The sequence below is a fragment of the Idiotropiscis lumnitzeri genome, chromosome 7 (genome assembly GCF_059441095.1).
Source record: "Idiotropiscis lumnitzeri isolate Australia: NSW breed Sydney's pygmy pipehorse chromosome 7, RoL_Ilum_1.0, whole genome shotgun sequence".
NCBI classification, from domain to species: Eukaryota; Metazoa; Chordata; class Actinopteri; order Syngnathiformes; family Syngnathidae; genus Idiotropiscis; species Idiotropiscis lumnitzeri.
The window spans coordinates 13,817,092-13,836,329 of NC_142397.1; the positions used below are offsets into that span (position 1 = coordinate 13,817,092).

General features: G+C 39.3%; 1 protein-coding gene across 1 annotated transcript; it reads right to left on the bottom strand.

Moving 5' to 3' along the window:
* Positions 1–7,661: 7,661 nt before the first annotated feature.
* aasdhppt (aminoadipate-semialdehyde dehydrogenase-phosphopantetheinyl transferase) lies at positions 7,662–15,606 on the bottom strand. The gene is made up of 7 exons (XM_088301298.1): positions 15,189–15,606; positions 14,998–15,111; positions 13,566–13,695; positions 13,066–13,187; positions 12,197–12,358; positions 10,638–10,691; positions 7,662–10,487 (listed from the first exon to the last, which is right to left on the bottom strand). Exons 1-7 carry the CDS (start codon positions 15,351–15,353, stop codon positions 10,311–10,313), a joined length of 924 nt encoding a protein of 307 aa, XP_088157424.1. The 5' UTR covers positions 15,354–15,606; the 3' UTR covers positions 7,662–10,310.
* Between the last annotated feature and the right edge of the window lie 3,632 nt (positions 15,607–19,238).

Sequence of the window (19,238 nt, forward strand, 5' to 3'; positions counted from 1 at the left end):
CATTCGTTGTAAATGATTAGTGGCATAGTAACAAGGTGTCTAATAGCATCCATGTGAAAATGGCGGAAACATCACACGTATCAAAATCTCCCCCCAACTGTTTGAGTGACTAACCATGGCCACCCCTTAGCACTACTTATCTTTTTTTCCACATTCCAAAAACGTGCATGGTTTCTTAATTGAAGACAACTACATTGTCCATTGGCGTGAACATGAGTATGAACGGTTGTTTGTCAAGACATGCCCTGCGACACCTGACTGGTGACCCAGCCAGGCTGCGTCTCTCTAAATTAGAGATGCTCCAGCACACCCGCGACCCTAACAAGGGCAAGCGCTATAGAAAATGGATGCATTTTTTTTTCATTTACGTATAAATTGTACAGTCATCTATATTACAGTGTTTAAGGTATGGAGCACAATCCCCTGACTGATAATTTTCCTCATATAAAATAGTGCACGGACATTATAAAACTGCTAACCATCAACTGATCCATTTGGATCACACAAACTTCATTTACCAAAATAAGACTTCTCACTAAACCTAACATTGATCCTAATTTGTTTGTGTCTCACGTTTGCAATTTGGTAATCAATTTTAAAAATAACAATTTATTAGAATAATTTTCAGATTAAAGTTGGAAAAATAGCAGATTGAACCAGTCCATGGTGTACCACAAAGTTTGCCCAAAGTCAAATGGGATGGACTCTGACCCAAACGTGACCTTGGCGAGGATTTGCAATTCACAAAATGGGTGGATGGAAAATAGAAGATTGGAATGTTCAGCTTTCTGTCTATTCTGGTTCCATCGTCTTTATCGCTCCCTCTGCACAAACTCATCCTTGTACACTGTGGCACACACACGCACGCACACGGACACAATGCTTTCATGCTGCACAAGATTGTAAACTTGAAATTTAAATATGTTCTAGCAGTAAACATTCCCCTGGCCTGTTTGACTTCTGACTTTTGTGAACTCGCTCTATTCGTCTTCCTCTTTCAGCTGCAAAAACAATCTAACGGCACTTTGCTGTTGTGTGTGAAGGCGTGTGAGTGTATGTGTGTGTGTATCTAACCACGCGCCCGAGAAGAAAGTGATGGGAATGTATGTGTGTTTTGAGAATTTTTCAACCTTTAGTGGTAAATAAAGCGAAAGAATGTATTTTGTTTGTTTGCAGGCTGCAGAAGGCTTGTCTACATAAAAAAAAAAAAAAAAAAACATTTGCCTGCACAGACACACAGTGTAATGTCATCCATGTTTTGATAACCGCTGCTCTGACACAATACGTGGAAATACGTCATTAAAGCGGTGAGAAAAATCGGCCCAATTACAGAACTTCCTGATGAGAGATACAGACACAAACAACGTATCACATGTAATATTTCCCATGACTCTAAGTCACATTCCTTGTTTAGGACCTTCTCAGTGTGGCCAAACCTTGAATAGAAAGTTTCAAGGTCTTAGAACACTTTTGACTTTTTTAATAAGTCAATTAACTTTGTGGCACAACAAACTACTGGTGAATTCGTTTCCTTTTTTGAGACTTGAGAGTTTGAGTACGACTCTGTGAAGGCAACAAGAAGCTCCTGCAGAATTCCACTCAATCCAAGTAGTAACCTCTCAAAAATTGCCATGAAATCAATTAACAGCACATAGAATTTTCAGTATCATTCAGTATCATTATCATTATTTTTCTTTTATTATTCCCAATTACCATTTTGTCCATCTATGTCCCAGTGATGATACATTTTGGATTCTATGGTCATGAACATCACTGTTGCTCCTGCCTCCCAAAAGCCAAAAGGTTCATCTTTTACAAGCTCACCAAAATGAAGTTACAGTATCTCATCTTTCCTAAGTGAATGTTTCACTCACTGTGGTGTTGCATTAGCTCCCGCAGGACATTCATTTGGTCAAAGCAAATCAATACATGCGCATGTATTGTGCACAGTGATGGATTGCCATTTAATAATGGAAGAGTGTGTATCGTTGTTCATGTGGGGCTGGCGTTTGTGTGTCTCATGCACTTGGAAGAATTTGAACTAAAATGGCACAAGATAGTTGGATATTTTTCTGCTTTTGTGATGAAGAGCAGTATCACTCAAAATTCAAAACTCGGTTTGCCTTCAGTTGTATTTGAAATGTTTATGCCCATCATGCTCTAGAAAAGCAAAACCACAAGGAACGAAATACAAAATAAACAAAGTCCAAGAAAATGAATTTGAAAGTGACAAACCAAAATTGAGAATGAACCCACAACGTAATGAAACAAGAAATGGCTCAGTGAAACGTGACTGACAATGACAGAAACAGAAGCAATGAACCGCCAAAGAAAGAAGGAGTGAAGTTCAAGCAAACTGACAAGACAACAAGGCACACCTGGGCAAGATACGAGTGGCTGAGGGAGCCAGAGGTGGAAAAAAAAATCGAATGATCGAACTAACACAGATTATGACAACCTCGACCGCAGTCAAGAGGCAGAAAAGCATCACCTTGACAATATTTTTGTTTTTTTTCACTGCCACATCAACACTCAAATTGGTGCAGCAAATGCCTCCAAGCCAATGTTTCCCAACTTATGGAGTGAAGCTCATATTGCAAAAATATCACAGCATACCACCATAAAAATAAATCACAAAAGGTCCAGTAATAAAGTTTTCAATTTACTCTCAATTTTTCTTACTTAGTCTGAAATCTGGACCCTTTTCAATTGAACACAAAGCTATTATTCTGTTGTATGCAGCAAGTTCTTCTACCAATCATGAATTGTATCAAATTTCCATAGCACACTTGATGAAGGCAGTCACCAACCTCCGCTCCCTGAGTACCTGAAAATCTTGCAAAAAATTGCATTTTGAGCTCCAAAAATCAAACATTTAACCGTGGGTGGTTGCATATGACCTTCGGTTTCAACACAATTTTGCTGTTTGACGAAGGCTACAATTCAGTTCCGGAGAGATTTTGTTGCCGTGTGTGTGTGTGTGTCAGCTTGTCGATGGGCTGCCACAAGCCTGCCATGAACACAAAGAGTGAGTTGTCTGCTAGACAACAATAGAGTGCTGACCTCCTCCAAGGAAACCCAATTTCCCCTGTGTCCTCCATCTAACATGAAGTGGAACTCTTGTTTCATCATCATTACCGCGCTTAGTATGGATTGTGCTTCCACGAGATCAATTACCTGGACAAATATGGATGCGTGTGCGTGTGCGTAAAGGTGAGTAGGTGCTGTGCAGCCGTGGCCATTGACTTGTTGTGTCTCCAAACTAATCAACCGTTTGAATGTGCAGCAGTGACTTTGATTAAGAGCAGGTGAGGGCTGACTGATGCGGGTTCAGACTGCCTGCAGGTCACATGAGAAGTCACCCTCCCTCTGCTCATCCTCCTGCCCTCTTGCGTGCCCTCTTCTTGCTATCAAATTCAATTTTCCATTTGATTAACCTATTCATCCTAACTCAAGTCCAAGTCGCTTGTAAGGTTGTCATCCCCCCCACCCATAAAAATCACAAACCTCCATTAACACCTCATGGGGACATCTTGTCAGCATCAAATAATGTGACCATCACCCCAAATGGTGATATTGGGATTTAATTTGAATCATGGATATAAATATTGTGTAACCAGGCCATTGTATGATTGAGACTTTTTAAGTTTGGAGTGTATTAGGTGAAAAGTTATATTTTAATGGGTGGAGGCCAGGCTTCAGGCATGTTTTCCACAGCAAACACACCCAAGCATGGTGTTATGGAATTTTACAAAAATTGGTCTTCTGCAGTTTGTTCCCACAAAATTGAAATGCAGAGGAATGATGATTCAAGGGGAACTATAATAGTTAGTCCAAGTTGCCCTAATAATACCCCTGCATGTGAGCTGGAATTTTTTTTAAAATAATTATTCTACTCATATATTTCCTCCTATTTGGTGTCTAATCCTCAAAGTATTTGCTTCTTGTGTGATTCTCCATTTTTGCCCTTTCCCACCCTATCCCTCCATCCTGTCTTTCTGATGCATCCTTCTGCCTCTGCCGGCAGCACTGGATTACCTCGGTGCACATGCGTACACACGCACGCACACATGGTCTCTGTCCCACACTCATCATTTTTTCTTTTGCATTAGTGCAGCTGGCTGGACGTAGATGCCCCAGTTTTACATGGGAAAAAAAAAGGCCATGGTTTGTATCAAGCTGTGCATGTGTTTGTCTTAAAGGGGCTTGTTTTGCACATGGATTGGAGCAAATGACACCGCCTGCGTTTTCGCCTTTTAATCTTTTTTTTTTTTTTTTTTTAGAAGCTTTCTGGCTGTCTGGCAATATGGTAGATTCTGATTCAGTATTCTGGTAGATGTAGAAGATTTCAACAAGCAAATACACGTCTCAGGGGAGGCAGGGCCTCACCTACGTGTGAAGTGTAAAACTAACCAAATGATTACATACAATTATTTTCCATTTGAATTCTCCTCCAATAATGTCAAACATTTCATGAAAAAAATTGCAGAATTTGCACATTTCCTGTTCAAATGCATGGCTGAAATGAGAAGTGAGGCAGTTGCCAGCCTCACTTCAGACTGCACAATAACCTCACAAGGAGCAGAAAGGTTGAACATCACTATCTACTGGTAAAATTATTGAACTAAAACAGAAGTTCATCTCGGAAAATGCCTTTCTGACTGCCTTAAGATTACGTGTTAAGGCTCTTGTAATATGTGCTCAGCTTTTCTAAAGTCGGGTTAACGTGCTTCATATGTGTGCGATGTATTTAGTTTTGCTTTGTGCATATAACTGCAGATAAAGGAAGAGGTGAGGCAGCCTGGATTCTGCCTCCGTGCCGTGCAGCCGCTAAAGTGGCTTTGGCAACCATGAGAAAATACAAGTTGACATTCGTGCCATTCTTCTTCTAGACAGACACTTAGCTGCTTGATCGCCCTAGTCTGTTTGATTTTGAATGACTGAAGTTGAATATCTGTGAAAAGAGCTAAAACATGCAGTCTCTAGGCCCGTTTCATTTGTTACAAAAATTATATTACACCATTGAACAATGTCTAATTTTCATGAGTTAATTTTTGGTAAAAGTTATTATTGTATGTACATTTTAAGTTATTTCAGTGGCCGTTGTTGACTCTCTTTCTTTAATGGAAGGGTTCCAACAATTTGTATTGCTGTACATTGCTCAGTCCCTTGTTTCTAAAATGCTTATTATAAATAGCTTTATTCTTTTTTTGGGATAAAACCTTGTTTCGTACAATGTTTGTGGCTATGTGGTCAATTCCATTTGACCTAAACCATGTTAAAGCTTCAGTTGTTGTGAAATATCTAATTTCCTGCTAATTTATATTTCACCAGCTGGAAAGCGCTTTGTTACAGCTCCAGCGGTTGTGAAATGCGCTACATAAATAAAGTTGTATTGTATTGTATTGTATTTAGTTTTCAACTACTAAAACTACAAAAGTGAAGCGCTGACCTCCTTCACAGTGCAGGTTGTGGGTTTACTGGTATTTGTGACAAGTATTGTTTATGTTTACTGTTGCACTAGATAAGTAGATTCATGATATAAAAAATTGTAAATTGGACACATCTAAGACTGCATAATTTATTTTTGATTGAATTTTCCGCCATTCATAAAAACAGGACTAGCTAAGTGGAAATTGTTTGAACATGTGGCAATATTTCCAATTGATGTTATGATAGTATTACAGTGAGTGCGTGTGTTTTGATTATGCCAAATGTGGCGTGACATTCTAATCACTGCACGCCGCATGTTTCAGAAGCAGGAGAAACAAATAGTGATGGCTGATAGAACACACATGCACATACACATTCAGGAAGAGTTGGCCCAAATAATAAAGCGGAGCTGCATATTGGATGGTTTTAGTTCTAATTGTGTTATGTTGGGAACTGCTGTACTATTACGAGTATGGATGAAATGACGCAATGGGGATATTTTGGATCAGTGAAAAATTAACAGAGCCATCTATAGATGAAAGTTTAAACAAGCAATACAACTTTACATGTGAATTCCATTTCAGCGCACTCAGTGGGTGCAGTAGTATGTAACAAGAGAAATGCTCACTGAAATCCCTTCTGTAACCCACTCAATCAAAAAAGCCCTAAACATGAAATTTCCATGGAGGAAATACTATACATCCTTTTAATGTATTTTCCAGGGAAACTGATGTAACTGAGTCAGCTCCTCACTCCACAGTCAATTAATAGTCCGTTTCATTATGGTGTAAACAAAACATGAAATGAATACGTTGATAAATTGTTACGTTCCATTTAGATGGCCCAGGCTTCAGTATTGCACGCAAAGCCCACTGAAATGGCTGCAGTGCCCTAAATGGAACGGGGCCAAAGTTATTGAGTAAATAGGGGAAACACCTGTTTACCGGGGGGAAAAAAACTACATTAGTTACGCAGCCAAAGTAATGCTAAATTGAGAGTCAGAGTTTCCTTAAAATAATAAATTAATCTTCAGCAAAGTGAATATTGTCAGTTCGGTCCCATCTTAAATGATGCCATTAGTTGAAAGCATACTAAAACGTGAATGTGTTTGGCAACTGATTTATAAAGAACAACTAACATGCAAGAAGTGTGATTTTCAGTCAAACATAAACATTTCTTCGGTCATTTGATCAAAATTGAGGGAAAATGACAAAATAATGATATGTGGTATGACTCAATGTTATTTGTTTCACATTGATTTTGACCTTGCTGCTTGTTAACTTTGACTGCCATGAGGCAATCCCCGCTAAAATGTAATCAGCTCCTGAGGGAGAATCATAAATGTTAAATATTTATGAATCCTTTATGGGTGTGGCCAACACCGAAGTAGGCCGATCGAAACTCTCAGACTGTAAAATTAAATGGAACAATAACCGATTTGGACCGGGCTTGAAGCTGGTGATGTTGCTAGATGCAAATAGAGGTCTTTTTTTTCAACTGTCTTGTATCAATGATCACAGTTACTATTCCAAGTGTCAAAGAGCAGAGCACACAATGCTGCCCTTCTACCTCAGGGTGGAATGTCTCCTCTCTCCATTGAACTCCTGTCATCATATAGGAAAAAAGATTCCTCTGGTCTGATAAGCCTTGTAAACCTGAGGCTACTAAATGTGCTCTCTTTAAAAGTGTGACTCCAGCCTGACCTCACTGCAAGATTTAAGATGGCCAAGAGGCAAACTAATTCAGTCCAGCTGGAGGCATTGACTGCAAGTGTGTGTTTTCAAGCTCTATTTTTTCCTGGCAGTAAAAAGCATTGCATTTACATACTTAGATACTCATACTCATGTAGCCTATAAATAGAAACACAATTATCTCTGTCTGCAGACATGGATGATTTCCGGGCCATGGCTTTAATCTCCATTTCAGTATAGCCTCTGACCTGAAAGATTGTCTGAACATGGGAAAAAGGATGATTTCCGGGCCATTTTGGTGGATTGTGGTCCATCTCAACAGCATGGATTAACCCTGTTGCTGCAGAAACTAAAAAAGTGGTACAGTGAACCGTCTATTCATTAGGAGGACACGTTCCACACCCACCAGCAATCTCCAGGGACTTTGACTCAGAGAGCATCTACAGTTGCTAAAAGTGCTTTGTTTTTCATTGGCTTTGTGATTCCAGCACATAAGGAAGTGATGGTGAAGACCGGATCAACCATAGACCCAGAACGGGAAGTTATTGATTAATTTATTCTTGCTACAAACGCCAATACCTTTGGGAACACAGTATTTTATCACCTAAAATATTTATCACAATGATAATGTGCAAAACCTGACAACAAGATTTAACTGACATTTGACCTCATGCTGCCTGAACTATATTAAACAAACGCTCACAGACAATAGCTTGCAATCACGTGTTAAGATGAAGGTGACACAGCTCCGATGTGCCGACGCTACACGCTGTGGTTGAGGAGCAAAAATCATATTAACCATTATTTTGCAAATATATTATTTAATTGTAAAGAGAATTGCCATATTTAATAAACAAATTGACAAGGTTTGCATTTTTGAGTGGTTGTAAGAGGGTGATCCAAGTTTGTGTCAAATTTCATGAATAAGTGGAATATTTAAATTGATATTTTATTATTTTATATGAAATGATATCCTCACTTTAGATGACAAAATGTCCGTAGCTCCCATGAATATATGTTTGTCAATGATCAGAGAATGCTTAGGTGATTAAACCAGACACTCACAGTGTTTTTTATTTCAGTGGGAGATGGGCAAAACCTTATTTTTGATTATTACCATTTATGTTTCATTTTGTACCATCGGACCGATTTTTTAAATTTATTTTAATTTTACACAAGCAAGAATGAGGAAGCATTCCCTTGTTTTCTCTCCAGTAATTACTTTTCTAGTACATTGTGTGAGTTTGTCATTAGGTCACTTATTAATACATTTTTTGCAAAGTAATGTTTCAAAGTTCAAACAATGGCATGGTTTATAGACAGCCTAGTCCAAACAATATGACGACTTGTACAGTATAACGACACTATAACAAATATGGTTTTAAAACGATACTAATGCTTGATTTTGAATAATTACCAATTGAATATGTTTATTTTCGTGGTTGGAGTTTACAATGATGCACAATTGCACTGCAGCACGCTGAGAGCTGCGTGTAATGTTTTGGTTACCTCATTTATCTAAATGACACAATTAAAATCTTGAGTCAGGGTGGCCAATTTCTTTTCAGAGTAGACTCTAAAATGAAGCAGATGTATTGAATTGGTTCTCTTCCGCCTCTGTAATCATGTGCATGTTTGCCCTTCTTTTAACTCATTTAATGCCAGAATTTTTCACGAGAGGAAACGCCTCAATTCCCGCGTTTTTCTGGATTTTGACTGATTTTGCGAGGCCAACAGAATACTGTGTTCTAATGCTATAAAAACACGGAGTTATGACGCAAAAAAAAAAAAAAAAGGCTAAGACGTATAAATACGTCTTTGGGAGGCAGGGACTACATTTTTGAAAACATATATGTATGTCTTATGGATTGAATGAGTTAAAGGGGAAGGAGTGTGTACAATTTGACCTTCAACCTCTTATAATGCCATCCGCCAGAAAAGGTGGCTTGCTGATGTAAATTATGAGCATAACATTTACGCAGGCAGACACGCTATGACGTCACGATCACAGAAACATTTGCTCGGCTGAAATCCGTGGTAAGATTAAAAATATTGAATAAGTTTGACATTTAGAAATTTTGGGCCCGGCGATTCACTGATCTGATTGGGGAGGGAAGAAAAATCACTCTTTAGAGATGGCAAAAGTACTCACGGTCTGCACTCAAGCAGACGAATGCAATGGAGATATAAAAAAAAAAAAAACAGCTGCACATAAAACTGTCCTTTTTTCACTTGCTTACTGCTCAAGAAAAATAAATCATTGGACAAAGCTGTGCGGCAAGCTCAATTCTGTCAGAATTGTGAGGACTGAAGCCACAACTGATCCTGCATGAGCCAACAAAACATAACAGATTTTAAATTAGCTAACAATAACTATAAAAATTGCAACCACGGAAAGCTGAAGTCGCAATTTTGTGCACTTCATAGAACGGCTCGCTTCAGAAAGAAAAGGCCACACTACATGTTAACCTTGTCAGCAGGGCAGGAAACCAAAGATAAAATTTGCATGAGTAAAACTGGAGAAGATTTGAAAATGTGATCTGAGTCTCCATTTCTGCAGTGACATTGTGCTAAGGTTACAATTTATTTCAATAGGACCTATGAATCCATTTATGGAAGAATCTCTTCTGACTTGAATCCTTTCAAGTTGGGGGTGATGGAGTCCAACAGTGGCTAATTTAAGGCACATCTGGTAGCAATTTAACATTGAGTAAATATTGTTGTCGACACCCACGTCCATCCCATAATGGACAGAGTGTAGCATCCTACGTTCATTGATTTTTCAAAGATACCACACACGTCCGAAAGATGAAAAAAATTCCAAGTAAATTCTTGAACATGCCAAGGCAATACTGTACTTAGTGCCTTGAATAATTCAAACATTCTGATGGTGTTGAAGCAGGCACGTGCGCTGTTAATTAAGATAAAGTCCATGTTAATAAAATTTTTAGAACAGCATATTTGCATAATGTAAATCACATTTCACTTGATATGTGTGATTGAAGACGAGTATACAATATAGCATAAAGCACACTTGAAATGGTTTAGTTAACTGGACACTCAACTTGCGCATTTGTGTGAAATGCAGTGTGCACGTTTTGCTTGTCTAAATTGGTGACTAAGCCTGGCGAACACTGTAATTTGTCAAGCGTGACAATACTACGCTCTGAATGTCAGAGCAATGTGTCAAAGTGAACGGGGAACGGATTGTTTGTCTGTCTGTCTCAAAGGTGCTTCGGCCTTCATTTTGAAGCTTTCCCAGTAGGCGGGGTCTTCATCTGTCAGAGGAGACGCTGACGTGATGAGGTCAGTGAACGTCAGCAGTGTGAAAGCGGCGGGTGGAGGAAGAGATGAGGTACGATTCTGAAAGGGGACATGAAAAATGATGAGCATGACAATCTGACCACTTGCAAAATGTAACAATATCTTAGAACAAGTTTTACAATTTGGCAACTGCTGGCTGCTCATTAATAAGATAATTTAAAAATAACACGGGCAATGCATAATACGTACTGTAGAGTGTCCCAATGCGACAGCAACTTGATGGTCGGCGTCAAGTAAGCTCTCCTGTATGCGCACAGACAAACAAGATCAAAATGACATGCATCATAATATGAAGACAATTTATTAATATTACACTCTATTTAGCTACCTACCTAAAAAACACAACAAAAGACTGACCTTGATAGTTATCAGCCAGTCTAAAAGGGATGTGAACACCCACATTCTAAAAATATAGATTATTTCCGTGATGGAAGTATTGAACAGTAACAACACAAAAAGAAATCCAAAAGAAAAATCAATACATATGAAAACATATAGCTGAAAAATGAATGTGAGTGAGCTGCTACTCCCTTGTGAGAAAACCTTGACACTAGAACTGCATTAAGCTTCGGGTACCCCTCGAGGGAAAGGACGTGACGAAAGAGACGCGCTGCTCTTTTTAGACTGCTGGTAACCTTTTAGAGGTCACATGCTAATTTTTCTGCCGGTGTGTTTGTAGGCGAAGAGCGAGAGGAGGGCCAAAGATAACATCACAGAGGGCGATACTGAAGGAGGACATCAAAGCGAGGTGAGAGCAGATGATGAGAAAACAAACGAGTATGAGGACATGGAATACAAATAAGAGCGGTGAAGAACAACTGAAACTGACATTTTCACTGCTTTGATCGAGCGCCTCTCTTTCTCTTGGACATTGCTCTAAATCTCAGCAGCGTGAGACCACCTGGGATTCACAGAGTGGACGCTTCCATTAGGAAACCCACTGAGGCGCAGGTGTTACGTTTGTTGACCTCATGCCTTTACACTCAGTCATTCCAAGTGTTGCCTCCACCATGTTTGGAACAATCTGATTTTATCCAGGACCGTCTTAGTGCCTGGAAAATATTGTTCAAGGTCTAAACTTATTTTATAAATCATATTTATTTTTTATTTAATTATTCAAGCTTTAATTAATTTAATTGATATATTTAATTTAATTATTTGTTATATTGCTTTGGAGAGCGGAGCCCTTTTCTCCAGGTACTCGGAAATCCTCCCACATTTACAAAACACGCATGTTAACCCGGAGAAAACCCACATAGGCACGGGGAGAATAAGCCAACTCCTGACTGAAAGGCCGTAGCTGGAATTGATCCCACGACCTCTGCACTGTGAGGCCATCGTGCTACCCAGTCCCCCACCATGCCGCCAGCAATGTGACCCATGATTTAGTATTATTTTTAAGATTTAAAAAATACCCCTAACAATCACTGTTACGGGCTTAAAGAGGTAACTTTCAGGGACTTTGTAACGAAATACGGACAAGCAATAACAGTTGGCATCTCTGTAAAAAGATGCTGAGTTTTGACTTTCAAAAAGCAAACACTTGAATAAAGTGTCAGCTTCACATCCAGATATGAAACGTAACAGCTCGTAACATACATCTTTATTTCTATAGCGTATTCCACCTAAGAAAAGAGTTAAAAAATTAATACAAAGGTCAAGATGCATTAAATTATGCACTTGTCTAAAAAGTCAACTTTATCCAATTCTTACCCACCCGCAGTAGCTCCTCCTACACACATACTCACTTCAAACAGCCAGTCTTCCTCTTCCTCTTCATCCAGGTGCATTGTGGTCTGGCAGAGCACGTGGGCCTGCGTGAGAGCTTCAGAGGACAGATGAAACTCCAGCCTTTGCAGATTGAGACCCAGTCCTGTGCCAATGGCCTTGATGAAACTCTCCTTCAGGGCCTTGAGACGAAAGAAAAATCTCAGTACACTCAATGAACGTTGCTGTAAGATTACTGCTAAATGTGTACATTCCATCACTATAAAATCTCTTCTTGCATGCCTGCATGTCGGTGCTCTATAAAACAAACACAAATATATCCAGCAGAGTGAAAACGTATTTCTCTTCGACGGATAAAAATTTGAAGCATAAATAAATCACATTGATAGTGACAAATATTAACGGTGTATTATGCACAGCAACAGATGGTCATCTACAAAAATGACAAGTTAAGGAGTGCATATCCAAAAGATTCATTGTTTCTCTACATATGGTTCTATGTGTGTGTGTGTGTGTGTGTGCGCGCGCGCGCAAACCCTATTCCATAGCCAATGAGCCACGACAGAATTACAGGGGTAATTGCTATGGCAACCATTGAGCTCTGACATTAGTCAAAGGTGTGATGATGACATCAGAGCTTGACGTCTCTGTGCCACCCTCTCAATCTCACAGTTTTGCTTACCATAACTGTTCCATCTCTGTGTGTGCGCACGCGTGTGCGTGTGTGTGTGTGCGCGTGTAAGCGCACGTGCGTGTGTGAATAAGTGAGAGGGAGAGAAGAGGGAAGTAACATTCAGCTTCGTTCCCACAAACGCATAAACCGAACACCCCCTGCAGGACATAACGGCGATGCAATGTGACAACAAGGTTGTACGGTTGCCATGGTTACCCAGTGGCGGTAGAACACAGCGAGCTGATGTTGCTCGGAGCCCGCCGACTTGATGACGCTCCACTCGTACGGCGTGAATTGACGAGTCATGATGCGGAAGAACTCGGGCACAGTGTTGCTACCTGAACAGAGGAAGAGATGGAGGGAAAGAAGTATGGAAAAACATACGACAGAGTGGAGGTTAATGAAGGCCAAAAACGACGTGAGATGAGTGTTGTTTCAAATGTGAAGAGGTAGACAAACATCATTACTGCACTCCAGCTCCATCTCTCACATGCAAAGAGTTGGCCTGTATTTTTTTTCCTCGATGGTACAACAGTGACACCCAGTGGCAAAATTTTAAGACACAAGCACTATGTAATACTATGCACAGTAACTATTATGTTTATCATTCTTATGAATATGTGCAGAGCTCTTGAAGGTTTTGAGAGCAGATGTTAAGTTCTGAAGAACGAGGAATTAACGCAAGTTCAAATTTGGCTGCTAGCTTCATAATTGACCAGGCATGGCTGTCTTCATGACGTCAACCCCAACTTGCATCCCCTTCTCAGCAGCAAGCACCGCATAGTTGCCCTGGTGGGAGATGTTAAAGCTCCAGGTCTGAGATTCTGTTCCAGAATCTGGGCTGACCTGGACAAATGCACATAGAACATCATTGTTGTAATTATGCGCGTCTCTTATGTTGACAACAGAGGGCCATGTATAGTCTAAAAGAGAAGGTGAGTAAATGGATTTTGACAGGATGTTGATCAATTACATGAACAGTATACACACCGACCAGCCACAACATGACCACTTGCACAATTTAATGTGATGCAAAACAAGTGCTGTATGGAATATTCTGCCTTTGAGAAGTAATAATGTTCAGTTTGAGGCTATGCAAGGTACACCACTAGACTGGTCGTCAAGCAAAATGAACAAACATTATTATTCACATTTACACCTTTGGACAATCACGACCAGGATTTTGAAAGGGCCACATTCAAGTTTTAAAATGCCAGGTTATTTTAGATTTAAATACATCTAACCATTATCTGAGCTGCTTTTCCTCATGAGGGTCGCGGGTGTGCAGGAGTCCATCCCAACCGTCTTCGGGCAGTTGGTGGGGCACATCATGAACTGGCTACATTCCAATCACAGGGCACACAAAGACGCACAACCACTCGCACTCACACTCACACCTAGGGGTAATTGAGAGTGTCCAATCAACCTGCCATGCATGTTTTTGGAATGTGGGAGGAAATCGGAGTATCCGGAGAAAACCCATGCAGGCACGGGGAGTACATCCAAACTCCAAAAAAGAGCAATTATTCAAAATTCAATTTAGATTCTGATTATTACACTCAATTGTTAGAAAAATTGGCATAACTGTAGAAAACAATTATTATATTAATTATTTTTTTCATAATGAAGCAGCACTACTCAACACAAACCCTGAACCTCTGTGCTGTAAGGCGGTGTCTCGCAATGTGCCACGTGCACAATAAAATATCTATGTAAACATGTTTATTTGACTAAAAATGTGTTTTGTATTATGTGAAATTATTTTATTGTAACAATATTTGCATTTGTATTACTTATACAGAATACATTAAACCACTTATTACGTGAGATGAATGAAAAAAAGGCATTTATTTTAATGATCCAATTCTAAGAAAAAATAACTTAAATATATTGACACTGAAAGTAAAGTGGATCAAATAATGAAGCCGGCCATGTGTGTTGGTTGAGACCTTGAAACAAACAGGGACTCCATCAACATGGAAGGGAGCATCAATTATAAGGATGCAATACATTAGGAGAAAAAAAAGATATGCCCCTTTCATGGCCTTATTGAAGAGAATTAGTTAATGGTGTTGGCTAACAGAGTGACAAGGTTTTTTTTTTTTTTTATGTCCGTCCCATAGTAGTACAAAAGTAATAATCACGAACTTGAAGTGGTGCAGCCAGGTACGGCTTTCCTCTTGGAGATCGTTTCAGGCGGATATGAGCCCAGGGAATGTGCATCCTCTCGCATACGAACTTCCTGAGCAGCAACCTGCCAGCCTGACACACGAAGGCGTTTATTCCACACGTGAATAACAGTGGAAATGGCGCTAACAATTAGTTTAGCACAAGCTCACCATGGCTGATTTGGCATCTTTAGCGAACACAAACTTTCCTATTCGATCTTTCTCCTCCGACTGAACACAGCGAGCAGCAAACAGCCAGTCAGCCCTGTCAGGAGTCCAGGACCCGCAGCGAAAAGCCCAGCGAACAGAACCCATCCGCTCGCCAGCCTCTGACATCTGGACTGCTCGACCACAAGTTGTGAGCGTCGGAGGTTGTTAGATTGCTAACATTAGCATTGTGCACTAGAGATTGTTAGATGTGCTACTGTGAGCAATAATTGTGATGTCACTGGTATTCCACAGCGGGGCAAAGCGTCTCTCGTTTCAATAGTATTGTAAGGTAAAATGAAGTACAGGAGCAGGAGGCGCTTTGTTTACATTTTAGCTACTGACACCACGCGTTTCCGGAAGTATACGGGGAGACCTAAAGATGTCATGAGGCGCTGGGATGATTGACCAATAGGACACACCAAAACTAAATGATGCTTTCAAATGCTCGTAAAAAATTGTAAATATTAAGCTCTCTTAAAAATTACAATTAAGTGACGTACAAACTTACAATAGGTAATTGAAAGGCGAATTTCTTGTCAGTCAGTCTTATTATTGGTAGTATGTTGGTCAAAGGAAGCACATTTAACTCTCATGGAGCCACCAAGCGCTCAAGCAAAATTGCTTGTCTTTACTCAAAAGAGTATGTTATGAAGTGGGTTAAAACCTACTCCAGAAATAGTCTGCATGGTGCTAGTAAACTAAAGTTTTTAAAAATGAGACGACGCACAGATAAACTTTTGCAAATCATTGCAATTCCAAAGTGAAAGGTGATAGACCCAGCATTCTCTGTGAGTAAAATTTTAACTTAAATAAGTTAAAATTATGTATGTATGTATGTATGTATGTATTTATTTATTTTTGTTTTGGGGCATATGTTTGTTATTATTACTACTAAAATTGTTGTTTCTACTGTGTAACGAAATACATGTCAAAGCTGTGGCTGCAATGTCTTGAGACCTATTGAATTTTTGTGAGTTGTTCTGTGGGGTACAGCAGTCGCGTAATCGCAGTACACAATTAACACATTCACAAACATTATTGGCATTTTCTTGTTGTGAAACCTATCCTACCCTTATTTCCTAAAAACTCATCTGATTGTGACTTTTTGTCCTCTTTCTGAACACCCTTAAAATGCCACAAAAAGCAATACATACATCTTGACTGAGAGATGTCAGCATTTCAAGGAGGCTTAAGTTTAAGAAACTGAGGATAAATCAATGCACGCAACTGAAAACCTTATAGTAAAATTAGGTACCACAGTTGCACAAAATGCTGCCACAAATAACGTATATTAATACCTTGGCATTGATCTAGTTTTTTCTAGGAAAATTTCTTACCTAATGAAGTATTTTTTATGTGGGAAATCTGTATAGCAAAGTGCATCGATTACAAGTCCGCTAGGGTCACTGAAGACTCTAAATTGTCCGTAGGTGTGTATGGTTGGGAGTCGATTTACTGTACTGTATATGTATCCTGTGATTGGCTGGCGACCTGTCCAGGTGGTACCCTGTCTTTTGCTCAAAGTCACCTGCTATAGGCTGGACCCGCGGCACGAGTGAGACAATGAAGGTCGGAAACCCCATTCAGACAAAAACGGCTATTACCTGCATAGACATTTGCTAATGGCATGCACGCATGTAAAAATGGTGATCGTGAAATAAATAACACGTCTTGAAGGACCTACCAATCTTTTTCCCCCAGAAATAAACTTAAATTAGATGAAGTATTTTGTTGTCTCATGCATGTACCTTTTTGAAAACAAGTATTCTAAATGTTTTTTTCTTCCTCTGAAAACTCAGTTAAAAAAATAGACATAAGAAAACCTAGATTTAGTATGCGAAACCTTTAAAAAAATAAATGCTCTTTGAAAGAGACATTTCAGCTGTTACCGCGGGAACATTATAATCCGTCAAGGATTTTTAAAGGGCATTTGGTCACCCCATCTCGTAAGATCGATGTGCAAGCAATATTTTAAGGGTTTGAGATATTTTTCACAAGATAACATAATGTGAACGTTGTCTTTAAAGTAATCGTCAAAGTCATCAGGTTTAAGTGTCGATGTTGAGGTCACAAAGCTTTGGATTGAAGATTTTATCAGCCAAAGATGCATGGCTGCATGGGGAGAAAAGGAAAAGGTGTGTCCATGATAAACTCTCTTTAGCTTCTTGGGAGAAACCAGCAGATGGCACTATTAATTAAGCTTCATCTATTCTGAAGCTAGAATGACTGCAGAAAAACGAAGTAATTAAGTACAACATTTTATCTTTACATTTTTATTGAAGACTCTAAGCAAATTCCTAATGCAAAAAAAACATGCGCTCATTATTTAGCAAATGCTTCAACTTCACGTCTACCTAGTGATACTGAAGTTTTGTCCATTGACAGCACAGCTTTTAGCTAATATTCTACATCAAGGTGAGATACGGCGCTTTTGTTGTGGAACCGAGGCACTTGCACACAAATTGGTTGGGAGTCGGGGTTACACCAACCAAACACTTTTCCTTTGAATTACTTTCAACTTCAATTGCTACTGAACAACTTGGATAAAATCAACACGTTTTTTTGTGTGCTTGTTGATATTTATTGATGAACCAAAGGAGTGTGCAACTGCCTGGCAGAAGGAATGGAATTTCAAGTCATTCCAATCCCATTTTGTTTATTTTTAGAAATACACCAAGAAGAAAATTACAAATACAGGGAACATCTCAGCTTTATACAACGGCTGTTTAGCACTCGTTCGCGAGAAGTAAACCTTTTTTATACAAAGCAACATAACACCAGCCGTTTGTAACTCAGAACAACTGTACAAGTGTGCTAACTTGTTTTTTGTCGGCAGATGGCTCTCTACGCTACGTTAGCTGCAAGGCAACTTTTTGCAAGAAGAAAAGCTAGTTGCAAATATGTTCGCAATGGTTTTCAAACCCTGACGAAACCCAACATTTTCTAAGATGAAAGGACATACTGTTCAATGAGTTATGAACTTCAGGCTACTCAATCATGGCTATTGCTGACGAAACTGTTCAATCAAGTATTTTAGTTCACTATTATTGAGTAGATTAGATTAAAAAAACAACAACAAGATGTGTAGATATGGCTGATGTTATTTTTAGCTTTTCTTTTCATCAACTTATTTTTTCCAAGATGTGGGTTTGTGAATAACAGTCTAAAGACTAACAAACTAACTAACAAACTTTATTTAGCGTAGTAAATGTTGGCTTCCCCGAACAAATGGTCAATGAAGAGTAGTCTGCCATTCACACTTGAGGGCTACCACCTCCCCCCACTTTGCAAAGCAAGTTTTTTTTAAATCTATTTATTTTTCTAAGCATTATCCAACTGTCCCAACACATCTTTTTAAGTACAAACGCTCAACAAACATGAAGCTTGTTACAGTTACGATCTTCCAGTAGCTTAGCATGAGTAGTGCATTACGGGTCGCGGCAACGGAGAACATTTTCCGCGGACTTCACCTACCGATGCAGGTTTCGGTTGAACAGCACTATGAGGTGAGAATAAAGTTCGTTGATAGTAAGAGGCTTTTTATAGTTTTTTTGTTTCTATTATAGTGGCTTTACGAAATACAAAATGTTCCTGCTTTTCAACACAGGCTCGGTTCGACAACAGGACCGTCAGAAAGGGTGGCGCCACTATGGTAGTTTGTAAAAGTTTTCATAAATAATAAATGTCTTTTAAAAAAATAATGTGAGTATTTAGCAAATGGCTGTACTTGGGGCCTCAGGGGTGAAGATAATTAATAAGTGAATTAAAAAAAACAAGACACACGTGGTTTCTCTCGTGAGAAGGTCCAACAGTATTAGATGGAGCTCATCTGTTGTGACGCCAGTTTGCGAGGACAAACAGGTATTCGAGAGAGCCCCAATTGATTTTTTCCCCCCCCAAATTCATAAACTTAGTGTGTTTTGCATATTCAAAAAAATGATTCACAAACTTATGTATTTTGTTTTGCCCATAATAAATTCACCTAAAACATCCTCCTTAAGAAGCAGGTGA